The sequence below is a fragment of the Gordionus sp. m RMFG-2023 genome, chromosome 2 (genome assembly GCF_954871325.1).
Source record: "Gordionus sp. m RMFG-2023 chromosome 2, tfGorSpeb1-WG-v2, whole genome shotgun sequence".
NCBI lineage: Eukaryota > Metazoa > Nematomorpha > Gordioida > Chordodea > Parachordodidae > Gordionus > Gordionus sp. m RMFG-2023.
The window spans coordinates 21,122,364-21,139,094 of NC_088776.1; the positions used below are offsets into that span (position 1 = coordinate 21,122,364).

At 25.7% G+C, this 16,731-nt stretch overlaps 1 protein-coding gene and 1 non-coding gene across 2 annotated transcripts; one reads left to right on the forward strand and one right to left on the reverse strand.

Annotated features, from left to right (window-relative positions):
• Positions 1 to 830: 830 nt before the first annotated feature.
• On the forward strand, positions 831 to 902 carry Trnac-gca (transfer RNA cysteine (anticodon GCA)). The gene has a single exon. It is a non-coding gene; the product is annotated as a tRNA-Cys (tRNA).
• Positions 903 to 15,492: 14,590 nt separating this feature from the next.
• Positions 15,493 to 16,602, reverse strand: LOC135924166 (uncharacterized). Its single transcript, XM_065459215.1, has 9 exons — positions 16,447 to 16,602; positions 16,199 to 16,402; positions 16,089 to 16,154; positions 15,992 to 16,048; positions 15,886 to 15,951; positions 15,789 to 15,845; positions 15,681 to 15,746; positions 15,577 to 15,636; positions 15,493 to 15,533 (listed from the first exon to the last, which is right to left on the reverse strand). Exons 1-9 carry the CDS (start codon positions 16,517 to 16,519, stop codon positions 15,493 to 15,495), a joined length of 690 nt encoding a protein of 229 aa, XP_065315287.1. The 5' UTR covers positions 16,520 to 16,602.
• Positions 16,603 to 16,731: the final 129 nt, after the last annotated feature.

Genomic DNA, 16,731 nt, shown 5'->3' on the forward strand with positions numbered 1-16,731 from the left:
AAAAACTATTGATATTAGTATTACAGTTTATGTTTTTATAAAAAAAATAAATCATGTTCATCATACAAGTCTTTAACCAACTATCTTTTTAAATAAAATTCCTGTTGCAGTATAAATATATAGTTAAATATTTAACAATTTAAATCATATATTACCATGTCATTGCTTGCTTGGATAAATTCTTCATATTCCATTGAATATAATAAATGATTTTCACTTGAAACAAATAGAAAAAAAAATATGCTTAGATTATTATTGAATATAAGTTTTTATAACATAGATTTATTTATATAAATATTAAGATTTAAAGGATGCAAAATAAATCATCACCATTACATCTGGTAAACTTTCTCTATCTTATCACTAGTTCTCAGAATAAAATTGAATATAATAGCCTTTGTAGTATAATATAAACTTATTAATATAAATATTAAGATTTATAGCATGCAAAATAAATCATCACTTTTACATCTGAAAAACTTTATTTATATTATCATTATTTAATGTGGATCTAGAAAAAAAACCAAGAATCCTCATTTATTAATAAATAAAATGAGGTGTAAATATATTTAGAAATATTGAATCAATACATTTTGAGCCCTTAAAAGATTATGTAATGTTATTGTATATTTAGATTATTGTTATCATCGATAAACTACATCTCTCAGTTTTTTTTATTTATTTGTTTGTTTTTATAAACTTATAAGGAAATCGTTTATATTTTTATTGCCTTATCTAATTATTTTAGTTTTTAAATGATTCTGCTATCAATATAATAGTTAGCTCATTCGTTTGTTCATAAACAAATATTTATGCAATTCAAAATAATCGGGGGTATAGCTCAGTGGTAGAGCATTCGACTGCAGATCGAGAGGTCCCTGGTTCAAGCCCGGGTGCCCCCTATTTTTTTTATAAAACTGTTTTCTTTTTAAATGGTTTTGGTTTATTAAAAAGAACATTTTTTAAAATGTTTAAGAGACATTTATTTATTGAAAGTATCATTAATCAAAAGACCTGCTACTAGAGATCTGCAAATTAGGCCTGGCCCGTCTATTTAAAATAATCGGGTTCGAGCGGGGACGGGCCTAATATTTAAAAAAAATCGGGCCGAGTCAGGTCGGATTTTGGAAATTTTTTTTAAATATATCTAAATTTTTCAATTTTATATTGAATTTTTTATGTAAAATAAAAATATTTGATTTTATTTATTGAAACTAAACGACATATAACATATGTTTTTTATTTTGAGTAATTATAAAGATTAATTTCTATATTTAAATAAATTCGGGCCGGGCTGGGTCGGTAAATTTTTTTAAAAAAAATTTCGGGTTCGGGCCGTGCCGGCAAAACTTTTTAAAAAAATTTCGGGTTAGGGCCGGGCCGGCAAAACTTTTCTATAAAAATTTCGGACCGGGCCGGGCTTGAAAAATTAGGCCCGATGCAGATCACTACCTGCTACTTTTAAACACATGCATTAACTTTCCAGAACAATTCAATAGAAATGCTTCTGTGAGCCCAACTCTAGAAATTAAATATACATGCTGGAATTGCGATATAATATTAATCTTATTTTAGTGTTTTTCATAAAAAAAACGACTTTCAATTAATGAATATAAATTGGTATTGTATTTGTGAATTGTAATGCAGCTATTTTGTAAATAAGCAAATATAAGAAAAATAAGTAAATAAAAATAGAAAATTATGTATTCCCTTTTAAAATTTATAGCTAGACTGATTTAGAAACTAAAAATAAAAATACGGATTTGGGTTTTAATATTAATCTAGACCCGACTCGTCTTAAAAATAATATTAATTTCGGGGAGATAAGTTAGTGGAGTTCAATACTAATGAATGAGTTATAAAAACTTTCTAATTTTTCCTGTCTAAGGCTAGCACGCAAGCTATTTTCTATCAGTCTTAATTTGTTAAAGTTCCTCTCACAGCTACTTGAGGACTTTGATTAATTCAGCGATTATATCTAGCGATTCCTTGATTATCAATATCCAAAAAAAAATTTGGGGTAAAAATAGTATATTTATCCCCAATGAGGCCTTTATTTTTAGAAAATCTCTCAGCAACTTTTGATTATTTGATCAATTAAAGGTTGAAACACCCTAATTTTATACAGTATTGGGTCTTTCTGGTTTTGGCTAAATAAAAAATTAAATATCCAGGAATCTTAGATATAACCCATGTTTGAAAATCAGAATTCTCCTAAAGATGTAGTGATAAGTAAATATTAAAATGTTATCAGTAGTAGTAGTGTTGTAAAATTGCTGGGTCGGGTCGGCTTGGCCGAAAACCCAGCAAGGTTTGAGCCAAAAAAAACCACTTAAGACCCGAACCAACCATCGGGACGCCCCGATGAGTGGGATTGCGTGGCCTTCACTATGAGTAGCTTGCTGGATCAATCTTATGGGTCGGCTCGCTAGGTCATCAAAATTTATTGAAAATTAAGCTAGTTTGTTTTAAGCCTAGTTAAAAAATTTTGATGCTAAAAAGATGTTCTAAAACCTCGGTCTAGTAATAAATTGGCATTGCCCAGGCGCGTAACTAATGGGGTAAAGGGAGAAATTTCACCCCCATCGCAAATTTGACTGTTTTCTTTATCATTTTAAGCTAATAAAAATTTTACCCCCCCCTCCCGTTCACCACCCCCTCCCCAGTTAAAATTTTGCAATATCTATCAGAGTTTAATTATTTACATATAGCTCGCTACTTTGTAGAAATTTACAAAAAACAAAATTTAGATTTGGTTCAGATTATTAATTTGACGGAAAATTTATATGAACAGGTAAATAAGAATGAATGTAGATGAATATTTTCATAATATTTATCTAGACGTTGAATTGAAAGCTAAATCTTATGATATAACACTAATTTAACCTCGTCTAGCACCTAGGCAACTGATGTAATATAAATGTTGACTCAACTGAAGAATTTTATAAAATATCTACTTTCATCCCATTCTTAGGTATTTTTTTATCACAAAAAAGTACGGTTTTTAGATAAAAACACAAGTCTTTAGCAATCTTTAAATTTTATTATCTTAAAATTCTTCTTCGTTTTCTGATGCCACTATTGGTAAAATTAAATATTTAGGAAAATTGTATTCCTATGATATTGATACTGAAATCAACTTAATCAGTGAATTTGAATTTTGGTATAAATATTTACTAAGTTTGCCTATTATATCTAGTGTTGTTAAACGGCTCAATTTGAGCCGATTTTTAAAAACGGCTAACTCAATATTTTATCCAGAAAAATATTATGCAAGTCTAAAGATTTTGCTCATAAAGAGCATATAGGATTGAACATCTATTGGTGAAATCTCGAAGCTTAGTAAATATTTTCCTGGCTATAATGTTGAGTTAGCCGTTTTTAAAAATCGGCTCAAATCGAGTCGTATATCTAAACATGCTATTGATGCGCTCAATCGGTGTAAGGAAATCTTGGCTCAATTTCCAAATATTTTGAATATTTGCCTATTATAACATGTACGAATGAAAGGACCTTTTCCAACTTGAGAAGGTTGAAAACTTATTTACGAAATACTACTTCCGAATCTCGGCTAAATGGGTTAGCTCTGTTAAATAACCAGAGAGATTTTGTTCCAACGACAAACGAAATTCTTGATATGTCGCATTATAATTATAGTATTTAATAAATTTTTTATAAAATATTGTATTGATAAGAAGTTACAAAAACTTGTTTTTCAAAATTTTTCTAGTCAATATTTTATACACACTACAATTAGTAATTTCAATAAAAAAAATTATTCTATTTATATTGTATGAGAATTTAAGCTGAGGCTAGTTTTTAAAGCAAATTTTATAAAAAAAAATGACACTAAACTTTATTTCAATTAGGCCACTGGCATTGCCATTATATTTTATTCCAACAGGAAATAAAGAAAAATTTTTAAACATTGTTTTAAGCCTAGTTTGAAATTTTTAGTACTAAAAAGATGTTCTAAAACCTTTGTGTTTAGCAATAAATTGGCACTGCCCTCATATTTTATTCCCGAGGAAAAAAAATTAAAAAAAATTTTTTAAACTTTGTTTTAAGCCAAAGTTAAAAGTTTTTTTTTAACTAGAAAGATGTTACCTTTGGGTCTAAGTAATAGACATTGCCATCATATTTTACTCCATAAGGGAAAAAAAATTATGAAATTTAAAAAAAATTTGTTATAAGCCTAGTTAAAAGGTTTTTTTTATACTAGAAAGATGTTCTAAAACCTTTGGGTCTAGTAATAAATTAGCACTGCCATTATATTTTACTCCATAAGGGAAAAAAATTTATGAAAATTTAAAAAATATTTGTTTTAAGCCTGGTCGAAAGTTTTTGATATTAGAAAGATTTTCTAAAACCTTTGGGTCTAGTAATAAATTATCACTGTCATTATATTTTACTCTGCGAGCCTAGTTAAGGGTTTTTAATACTAGAAAGATGTTCTAAAACATTGGGTTCATAAAGAAATTTCTAGTGCCATTATTTTTTAACCCATGAGTAAAATTTAGAATTATAAAAAAAAATTATATATATTTATGTTTGCGCATTAAAAGGTACATCATATTGGAAAGAAGTTCCAAAACCATTGGGACTAGTATTAAATTGATACAGCTTTTCAATTTATTTCCACGAGGAAAATTAAATATAAAATTTTACTTTGTTATGAAGCTAGTTAAAAAGTTTTTGATACTACAAAGATTTTCTATGACCTTTGGTTTCTTAGAGAGATTTCTTTGCCATTATTTTTATAATTCCTTGCGTTAAATGTAGAAATATTAAAAAAATATATATTTATGTTTTGAACCCAGTAGAAAGTTGGAATTCTAGTAATAAGTTCTCACTGTCATTTTATTTTAATCCACGAGGTAAGTAAATTTTGAAAATTTTTAATAAACTTTGTTTTGAGCCTAGATAATAGGTTTGATATTAAATAAAGGCTATAAAATCCGAGTACCTAGTAAAAATTAAAATTGCTATATTTTTTATTCCTTTTTTTTAACTTGAGTTTAGTTTAAAATTTTTGTTATTAGAAATGAGTGGTATAACATTTGAAATTGGCAGTGGAAAAGAAATGACTAGAGAAATTATCAGTGGATCCTGTTAATTAGAATATAAAAAAATTTCTTTTTAAATTTATTTAATGACCTTTTTTTCTTTTGTGAAATATATTTTGTGCGACCTTTAAAAAAATTTGTATAAGTAAAACGTTAAAATAACTTTTCTTAAAGTAACCTTAAAACAAATTGTAAATTGTGACTTTTCTTAAAGTAACCTTAAAACAAATTGTAAATTGTATATATATGTAAATAGTATTAAAATAATAATATATATAATTGTAAAATTTTCAATATCTTCAGTAGTAATAGTAATAAAAATAAAGATAAATTAAATAAAAGATTTAAAATAAATTTTTTTCTTTTTCTTTACCTGCCTTCTAGATCCCATTTTAAAATTTAAGACACTACGATATATAAATTTAATCTAAAATAGATCTTAGATTTTCCATCTATATGTTAAAAATATTTTGAAATATTTAACTATTATAAATTCTAATATCAAATTTGGAAAATGTTTGTAGGACAAATAATTTTTAACAAATTTTGAACTATCTTATTTTTTTTACAAATATTTATAATGTGTTTTACAAATATTTCTGACGTCTAGATATTATTTAAATCATGATTAGTAAGGCGAGTGTTAGTGAAGCTTGCTAAATCCCAAGATACTTTCTAACACTAATTAAATTATTATTTAAATTTATATTTTATCTTTGGTAATTGTGTGGATAACTTATCCGAAATTACTTAAGATATAACCAACAATTACAAAGGACCTATAATAATTTATCCTAATTTATAAACTTTCGAAATTTTATTTTAATTTTTTTTATATATTTTGTTTTATTGTAATTTAATAATAAATTTAAATATGGTTTATGACCGCATTAGATTGTTTGAATAACTTTATATTAGGCAATCAACTTGAGAGATTGACAACATTATAGCTTATATATTTAAATTTAGATGGGCCAATATTTATTCTAAATTGGTTTAATTTTTTTTTTATCTAAAATGCATCCCACAACAGTCAAAAGCATAATATGTGTGCTTTATAATATTATAACAAATCATTGCCAAAACAGATTTTAAAAAAGTTACACGGATGATTAGGTGGTGTTTATGCAGACCCCAAGATCCAAAAAAACCCTTATAACTCATGAACTAATCTACAAAGTCAAAATTAATTTTTCACATTAATACTTTACCTAAAAATGTTAATAAGCTATTAGAAGATTTAGACCAAATATCGAAAGAATATTAAGAAATAATGTTTTTAAAATGTCAGGGGTCTGCATAGTCCCATCTGTGCAACGAAGAGTTAAAAATAGTTATTATCATTTCCAAAAAGAAAATGAGTGGGGGGTGGGGGTCATAAATATAAAAATTTTAATTCCTAATTAATAGCATCTCTTAAGATCTAAATGTTTTTAAAATTTTGTCCGATAATATTCTTAAACACGAATATTATGTTTTTGGTAGTTGTGGGATGTATATTAGATAAAAAAAATTTAAACGTCAATCTATATTTATATACCAGCTGTTTATCATCAAACGATCAAGCTGAAAGTTTTTTACTGGGCTCAAAACATAAATATATAATTTTATTCTACATTTATACTTTTTACGCATGTAGTTAAAAAGTAATGGCATTAGAAATTTCTTACTAAAATAATGAGTTAGTCATTTTTAAAAAACGACTCAATTAGAACATATACGAGAAACGATAAATTCTAGGATTCTAGGCTTTTCTTATTAATGATTTCCTTTGAAAGAGAATTATTTATGAAAATTTAACTAGAAGAAACTTTCGTTTATTTGCGCTAAAGTTCAAAATTAATGATATTTAATCGCTTAAAAATTATATCATTCTTTTAATTTATCTAAATTTTTTTTGGAAATTTATATTTGCAATATGCCTGATTTTATATGCACAATAAATGTTATTATCGGCAATATGATTTGTATTATTTAGATTTTATAGCTATATGTAACAGTTTTATCCGAAATCAATATGATTTTTACCATATTTTAGTTGTATTAAGATCTATAAAAAATAAAAATATTATTTGAACATTATATTTAAACTTTAGAACTGGTTTTTTATATTTGTTCATAGCATAATATTTATTCGAAAACTTTAAGGAAAAACATGAATTAAGCCCATTTTTATAAAATATTATTTGAAAAATGTTGTGCAGATTTAATTCAAAGCATTTCCACATTTAATAATTCATTCATTCATTACCACGCCAGAAATTGCACGAAATGCAATTTCCTCACCCACCAGGAGTTGACGCGTGCATCATGTATTTTCACTAGTATATAGATCCCATACATGATGTCTACCCGTTATTATAGTGGACGGTACCACTATGTAGCCAGCTAGCAAAGTGAAGAAGGGAGAAGTACGAAAGTGGTGATGTATTAGTTTCGTTACCTGCAGAATAGTGTTAAGAAATATAATGTCATGTAATAATGTTCCTGAATCCTGATATGGTTATTTAGTGAGGCAACAAAAAATAATAACTCTTATATCTTGGTGAATATTGAGAGTTTAAGTTAAGTTTGCATGATGAGTCTCTTCCTTGTTTGTTGTTCGGTGTGTCGATATCGTGTGTCCTGTAGAATAATTTATTTTGAAAATAAAATTATTTGACTCAAAAAATTGTTAAAATAACATATTTATATATTCTTATTAATTTTTACAAGTTAAATAATTTTGCACAACACTGTAATATCTGGTTTTATATTTTTTTGGAAAATAATAATTATTATTAAAATTATATTTTTTAAAATATATTATTCAACTTTATTAATAGTATTTTAATTTAATATTTATTTATTTCTTCACAATCCCACATAGAGTTGTTAAAAAGTCCGATTTGTGTTTTCAAAACGGCAAGATTTTAGCTAAAATAATATTATGTATGCATCGAGATTTGGCAAATAGATGTCCAAATATTTCTGCCTGCTATGTGCAAAATTTTTAACTTACAAAATGTTGTTTTGGCTATAATCATGGGTCCTTTTTTAAAATCGACCCGAATCGGACTTTTTAACAACACTCCCACCCCACCCTTATTTTTTCTTTTACTTTATAATATAGAATATAATTTGTAATTTCGGTAAGTGGGAACATTGTGAGCCATTATTTTTCGTTATTTTTATTTTTTAATTTTTTACGTAAAAATAAAAAAAACATATAAGGAAAAGGAATGATCAACAAAAAAATTATAGCAAAATAAAAATAAATACGACATAAATAGTTTTTAAAAAAAGTGAAGGAAAAGATATCGATATCTTGAATGAGGAGATTGTTATACCCCCTACTTTTTTTTATTCTCCAGAATACTCCAATATAAATGGTCTAAAAGCATTGGAGAAATGGGTACAATTTTTTAGAAATAATAATAAATCCCCAAAAAGATATCCGTTTTATCTATTTTAATTTTACTTTAATGTCCTCTTAAAAATATTTTTTATAACATTTTTTTCATGTATCCCCATCATATTTATCTAAATTCGTTCAGCTTGATTTAAAACTTATTATCACTCAAAAATACGATGCATTTTTTATTTCCTTATGTCATTTCTTAAAATATATGAAGCCTTAAAATCTTCCTTTCTTTCTATTAACAATATACCAATTATCAGATGCATACCTGTGATTTGCCTTTTCCTTGATGTATATGTTTCATTAAAAAATTAATCAGTTGAAAAATAAAATTAAATCAGTTATTGAAATGTTAAACCATTTAAAATCATTAAAATATTTGTTAACCGAAAGAAATATGAAATATTTTTTTAAAGGCAAAAGTTAATATTTGAAATAAATATAATAAAAATGAATAAAAAATCAAGGTAGATGCATTGAAAGATATGATAGACATTGCATTTAATTTTAATGGGTTGATCTTAGGTCAGAATCTTTAAAAGTGCCAAATAGTCACATTTATAAAAGTCTATAGATTTTTTAAATAATAAAAATGTTTCTATAAATGAGTCAAATAACCAATTGCAACCTTAAATTGTTTATTTTAAATAAAATGAGGTGCGTTGAATATACAAAACTTCCTCTTTACCAATGGGTCTAGTATTTTAATGATATTTCAATACTCGAATATGTAAACTGCCAATTATAGCAAGTTTCAATTTTCCTAGCTAATGCTAACGTTGAAAATTTTTTTTCTTTAATCAATAGTCAATGGACAAAGGGGAATAGTAGAATTTAAATCATCATATGCATGCAATACCATTTTAAGTGGTTTTGTCCAGATTTCTTTAAAATTTTTAGAAAAAGGCCAAATATATTATGAAAAATATCTGCAAGTGAAAAATATGGAAGAAAAAAAAACAACGATAAAAACGAAAATAAATAATAATATAAAAAAATCTTTAATTTTAACATAAAGTAACGCATTACTTATGTACAAATTTTATTATCGGTTCTTTCTTACATTATTATAATACACATTAACTTAATAGTTTTGTTTTATTAACACTAACTAAAAATGATTAACATTGTAAAATGATTGGTTTTTTTTATTATTTTAGATGATATAGAATGCCTGATAAAAAATAAGAAGAGATACAAAAATAAATGTAATTTATATATTTTAATTCACATTGAATATTAGAGAATTATAAAATTATGAACTTAATAAAAGATAAATAAAAGACACATCTCACCAATTCTTAAAGATGAATAAAAGATTCTTCTCACCAAATCTTTTATTTGCAAGATTTAATGTAATTTATATATAAATGCAATTTATTAAATGTCTTCTATGATCAATTTAATTTTAAATTCATTTTAATTCCTTATTTAAATTACATAAAAAAATATGTAGTTAAACTTTATTTCAAATTTATATAAAAATTATTGATTAAATATAAAATACACAAGTTAAAATAATAATAAAAATATCGTCGGTCTAGAATTGAAGTGCTCCACTAGACATTTTTAAAATTTTTGAGTTAGAAGTGGATAATAACTTATTTATTCCAATATATATATAATAAAAACTAGATTAAAAAATATTAATTTTTGTCAAAGTTATTGTCAAAATTGTTCAAAACATTTTCCTATATTTTATTTTAAACTTTAATGTTGATTTTCTCATTTTAAACATTCAAAATTTTTGAGTTAGAAGTGGATAATAACTTATTTATTCCCAAAATATATAAAAATAAAAACTAGATTAAAAAATATTAATTTTTGCCAAAGTTATTGTTAAAATTGATCAATAAATATTTCTTATATATTTTATTTTAAACTTTAATGTTGATTTTCTCATTTTAAACATTTGCTCAAGTGAAGCACTCCAATTCTAGACCGACGATATATACATCTATAAAATATGTGATTGAGCTAAGTAGTGTATTAGTAATTTGCATCGGGCCTAATTTATCACGCCTTGCCCGGATCTTTTTTAAGAAATAGGCCCGACCCAGCCACCGAAATTATTTTTCAAAAATAGACCCTTGCTCGTGCCGGGTACATGCCTGGGTAGGATTTGCAGATCTCAATGGTATATAACATGTAATATGAAATTCGTTATCCGACCGAAGGCGATCTTGCCAGGGTTAGTCGGAGCTATATTTGTCAAATTCATCATATGTCCGAAAATAATTGTAAATGAATTTATAAAATATCATGAGATAACCCAAACACTTACATAAATTTATACCTTTATAAATTTGTTTAAATATTTTATACATTTATCTCAAGATAGATTCTAGTAAAAGTAAATTTTTGCCCCAACAAGCCCCTTGTTATGTTTTCTGTAAAATTATCAAGAGAGGTTAAGACAGAGCCTGTTATCTAAAATCAAAATATATTTTAAAAAATAATAATGTACTGAACCCCGGAGTCACCATTGTCTTTTTAAATGATATCTAAAATTCACAGGCGAGTACGCAGGAATTTGTCTGGGGGGGGGGGGGGATAATAAAATTTTTTAAGAAATATTATTGTTAATTAAAAATACTAAGCATAAATTTATTAGGACTAAAAACTATTCTAATACACAATTTTAAATTAATGTGAATTACAAAAAAAATTTACATATAAACCGGCATTGAAAAACTATAAAATAAATGTGAATTATAAAATATAAAGTGAATATAACCACGATATGAATCACTTAAATGACCCAAAATTGAAATTTGAATTTTTTGAGCCTTTACAATATATAAAGTATAAAAAATTTAAATGTTGGGAATATAAATTAATACATAAAATATTTCTTAGGAATAATTATATTTTGTATGTTGTTATATTCGCTTTGTGAATATGTGATCGACGATTGTTAAGTATTAATTTGAATATAAATTATATTTTTATATAATTTGTTAGTTTGTGTATATGTGATCGACGATTGTTAAATATTAAATTGAATATGCAGTCTAGGAATTTATTTTTTTATGAACTTGAATAGACTTGTAATTTTAATTATTTTTTATGAATACTTGTAATTTTTATTATTTTTTATGAATTTTTAATATACTTGTAATTTTTTTTGCATATTAAAAAAATGTATATAAATGAAAAAATTTTAAAATAAAAGTCAGTGTATGGTTCTATAATTCAAGAAACTTATTTTTGTGGTATAAATTTCGAGATTTGGTTTCGTAAGATTTTACCGAATTATTTAATTTTTATTTTTAATTAATACTAGGTTCCATTAAATTCATTAAGTCTCTTCCACGAGCCTTCGACAATTTGATTACAATTCAAATAAGGAATTGTAACATAAGTTTTGAGCTAATTTTTCAATTATCTATCCTTGCTTGGCGTTAAATGCCTATGAATATTCAAAAGATCCAAATCATTTTATCTACTTTCAGAAGTTGTATTTCATAGGTATGTTTTTAAGAGACTTGCCGGCCCGGCCACAGAGCCGGACCGTATTTTAATTTTTTTTAAACATACCCGGGCCGGGCCCGAAATTTTTTAAAAAAAAACACCCAGGCTGGGCCTGAAAATTTTTTTAAAAAAAATATCCGGGCCGAGCTTTATATTTTAAAACCAAATATTTGAAATCGCCATTATTAGCTATAAAAATCAAAAATAAATATAATTTTTTTTTAAAAAAAAACCCGGGCCGAAAAAATTTTTTAAAAAAATCTTGGATGTGCCCTGCAAATGGTACCTCTTGCAGGGCTCTGTTATTTTTCTTAAAAAAGAGAATGTTCTCTCATTAGTTTACTAATAGGAAGAGTTGCTAATATATTTATATAACCATTTTGATACATTGGGTATATAATCTAAAATGTGTTTGAAATAATGCAAGGCATACATAATATTTTTTGGGACCGTATCAACCATAGTTAATCTTTTATTCATAGTTATTCAGCTAATAAGGCATCATAAGATATTTTAACATCTTCATGATAAAAATCTAACAAATATTTATTTTTTTTCCTATCACCATCTGAAAAAGTATTGAAAGGCTTTTGTGGAAGTAATATTTGCGGATTTGTAAGTGCTGCTTGATGAATTAAAAACCATTCATTTATTTGGGTTATAAATGTATCTAAGAGAGGGGACATTTGTTTTATAATACTCTTCTACTGATCGAGCTTGCTTGCTGCAAGTCGAGGGGGACAAATATTAAACACGTATAGCTCTGCTTTTGACTCAACAATAACATATAAAATATGAAATTCTTCATCAACATTAGCTCTAATTACCTTGTGGTCTAATAAATGCTCTCCGCTATTCTCATCTCTTAATCAAGTCAATGTCATGTTTTGAAAAGTATTACATAAAATAGTTGTATAATTAAATAACACATTCTAATGAGAAAAAAAATTTGGAATAAGTATTGAATCCACTAATTTTCTTGCTTCTGAGGAAATATTTCTTTCAAGCCATTGTGATATTTCAGTAATAGCATTAATAATCGGCTCTTCTAACTCCATAAAAGCTGTTACTGCTTGATGGCGGTGGCTCGATCTCGTAGGACAGGCTTGCAATTTCTTTCTCCCTGTTTGACAAGGAGTTTCAGAGATAATTATTATTTGACTAGAAATTTAGATGAATAATACGTCAATAAATTTGAAAATAAAAAGTAAATTATGCTAAGGAAAACTTGAATTTGTAATTAATTGATAAAATAACTTAGTAGATGAATATGATAAAATAAATAAATGTAATTAAATATATATATATGAGATAGGAATAAATATTAACAAATATAAATTAATATTAACAATAATATTTTTGTAAAATATAATCCGGCATCTGCATTTTTTATCTTTGGTTGAGGGGGGGGGGTGCTTCCCCCGCTGCGTACGCGCCTGAAAATTCATATATATAATATACTTTAATATATAATTTACTTGAAAACTGCACAAAACTGTAATTAGAAATATGTGTGACCCATTAATTCTAATTTTACTTCAAATCTGCACAACATTGTAATTGAAAATTCATGTGACCCATTTTACTTGAATACTGTCGAGTTGAATTTAGAATAAAATGATTTGAAGAAATACTGTGCATACAAAACATATGATAAAATATTTATTTTTATTTTTTAATTATTAATTTTTGCATTTTTAAATAAAAATAAATAGATACGTACCATACCAATGATATGACGTCACGATGATATGACGTCGATGATATGACGTAGCCAGGACATTGGAAAATTATAATATAGATATATATCTTAGGAATTAGGATCATATAAATTCTAATCAAAAATTATGCGCCTATGATATGATTTATATTATATTTTAAAATCTAATATGCCTCTATCGGGGATTGCTATCATTTTATGAAACCATTATTACCATTATTATAGTTATATATATTATTTTATTTGTTTAAATAATATTAATATTTATTTACTATTTTATTTATTCAGATAAATTTTAATTAGGATTAATTTGAATTATGTAATTAAACCATTAAATTCCAATCATTTTTAGTTTACCTGTCAATTCTTAATTTACGAGTTAATGATAGGTATTGCCTTAAGGTAGCACCTGTCAAATTTTTTTGTTTATTTATCATTTGGATAGGCACTACCAAATTTAATTATAATATATATTTGAAGCTCACTGGCCAGAAAACTTCATTTAGATAGCTACCGAATTATATTTGAAAAATTGTGAATTTTGGAAAGCGTCTGTGGCCTAGTCGGCAAGCATCACTTACCTATCCGATAGTTTTGGATTCGAATACCAGCAAAGATCACATTTTTTCTTACTTGATGAATCTGTCCTTGAGGGGGTGATATATAGGAGGCCAGACTCGACCACGTGATTCCATTATAATATATGTTTTATAATAGGGGTTTTATTACATCTTAATAAATTTTAGGTCGGTATTTAGCAAATTAGGTTGGTATTTAAAATTCTATACTTTGACTTGGTAGTATCTATCTATAACCTAGTTTACATGGTAGGGGTGCCTTTGATCGTAAGACACTTCATCGTATTTTTCGTCCAACTCGTCCAATTCGTTCAAAATGGAGATTAATAAGTTTGAAATGGTAAAATTTAATTTTTTACCATAATCTTACGTTAAATGTTAATAATTCTTTTGGAATGTTAATATTTCTTTTGGAATGGTAAAATTTAATATATATTATTCAAATATAGAATATTTAGCAGGTTTCAAATGGCAAAATATAATTTCTACAGCAAATTAAGAAGATTAATAGGTTTAAAATGGTAAAATTTAATATATATTATTATTCAAATATAGAATATTTAGCAGATTTCAAATGGTAACAATTTATCTTAGCTCTTACACAATATCAAAAGAACAACCTAGGATATAATTTCTATAACAAATTAAGAAGATTAATAGGTTTAAAATGGTAAAATTTAATATATATTATTATTCAAATATAGAATATTTAGCAGATTTCAAATGGTAACAATTTATCTTAGCTCTTACACAATATCAAAAGAATAACCTAGGATATAATTTCTATAACAAATTAAGAAGATTAATAGGTTTAAAATGGTAAAATTTAATATATATTATTATTCAAATATAGAATATTTAGCAGATTTCAAATGGTAACAATTTATCTTAGCTCTTACACAATATCAAAAGAACAACCTAGGATACAATTTCTATAACAAATTAAGAAGATTAATAGGGTTAAAATGGTAAAATTTAATATATATTATTATTCAAATATAGAATATTTAGCAGGTTTCAAATGGTAACAATTTATCTTAGCTCTTATACAATATCAAAAGAACAACCTAGGATACAATTTTTACAGCAAATTAAGAAGCTTATTTTATTATTCAAATTTATAATGTATATGACATATGTTAATTATTTCAAATGTATAAATCGAATACAAAAATATAAACAACTAATATTTATTTAGCATGTATAAAACAAATATAAATTATTTACAATAAAAATTATATATTATCAAATAAATTATTCTAATAGCATTTGGGCATTATTTACATCTTCTGTACCTATTTAAAAAATAATTTAATAAAATAAGTTATAAAAAATTACTAGATATTGTAGGTTGTATATTAAATGCTGGTAATAGCTGAGATTGAGTTAATATAATGCCTAATAATAATTAATTGATTATAAAATTTATTAATTTGTGAAACTTGATCTGGCATTAGTAGGTTGCATGTTCTGTGTTACTAAGGGTTGACATGGAGTAAACATATTGCCTAAAAATAAACTGTTTATAAAAATAAAATAATTGATGAAACTAGTTATAGTTGTTTGGTAGTTTGCTACAGAGAGTTGAGATGGGGCACATATATTGCCTAAAATTAAATTGACTATAGAAATTTTAATTTGTGAAACTTGATATGGCATTAGCAGGTTCCATGTTCTGTGTTACTAAGGGTTGACATGGAGTAAACATATTGCCTAAAAATAAACTGTTTATAAAAATAAAAATTGATGAAACTAGTTATAGTTGTTTGGTAGTTTGCTACAGAGAGTTGAGATGGGGCACATATATTGCCTAAAATTAAATTGATTATAGAAATTTTAATTTGTGAAACTTGATATGGCATTAACAGGTTGCATGTTCTGTGTTACTAAGGGTTGACATGGAGTAAACATATTGCCTAAAAATAAATTGATTTAGTGATTTATTTATAAAAATATTTACCAATATGTGATTTACACTGTTCTATGGTATGATCCTGCATCTCTGTGAACCTACCTGATTGTAAAATACCCCATCCTAAGCAACTCCTTTGTCTACACCTGTAATACGATGTGGCATTTATTACTCTATGGATGGTATATTCTAAATCATTAAAACATAAAATATCACGTCCTCTTTTGGATTTTTTATTAGTAATTTTGTTTTCTAAAATTAAAACTAAATTATTTATATATAATTAGATTGCTAACTTTGAATTATAGTGGGATTAATTCTTCTCTCAAGAAGAAGTTTGATATTGTTTGACACCGTTTTAATTTCCATTATTATGATTAAAATTAAAAATATGTTTACACTTTTGTATTTCCCGCACTTTAATGGACCAATCACAGAATTGGACGAAACTTTACGATGAAGTGTCCATACGATCATAGGCACGGAAATATGGGAGGGCCTCCTTTGATCGTATTATTTTGATAGTAAAATGGTCCATTATGTCCATTTTAGGTCAAAATGGACGATTTTTTCAATTTATA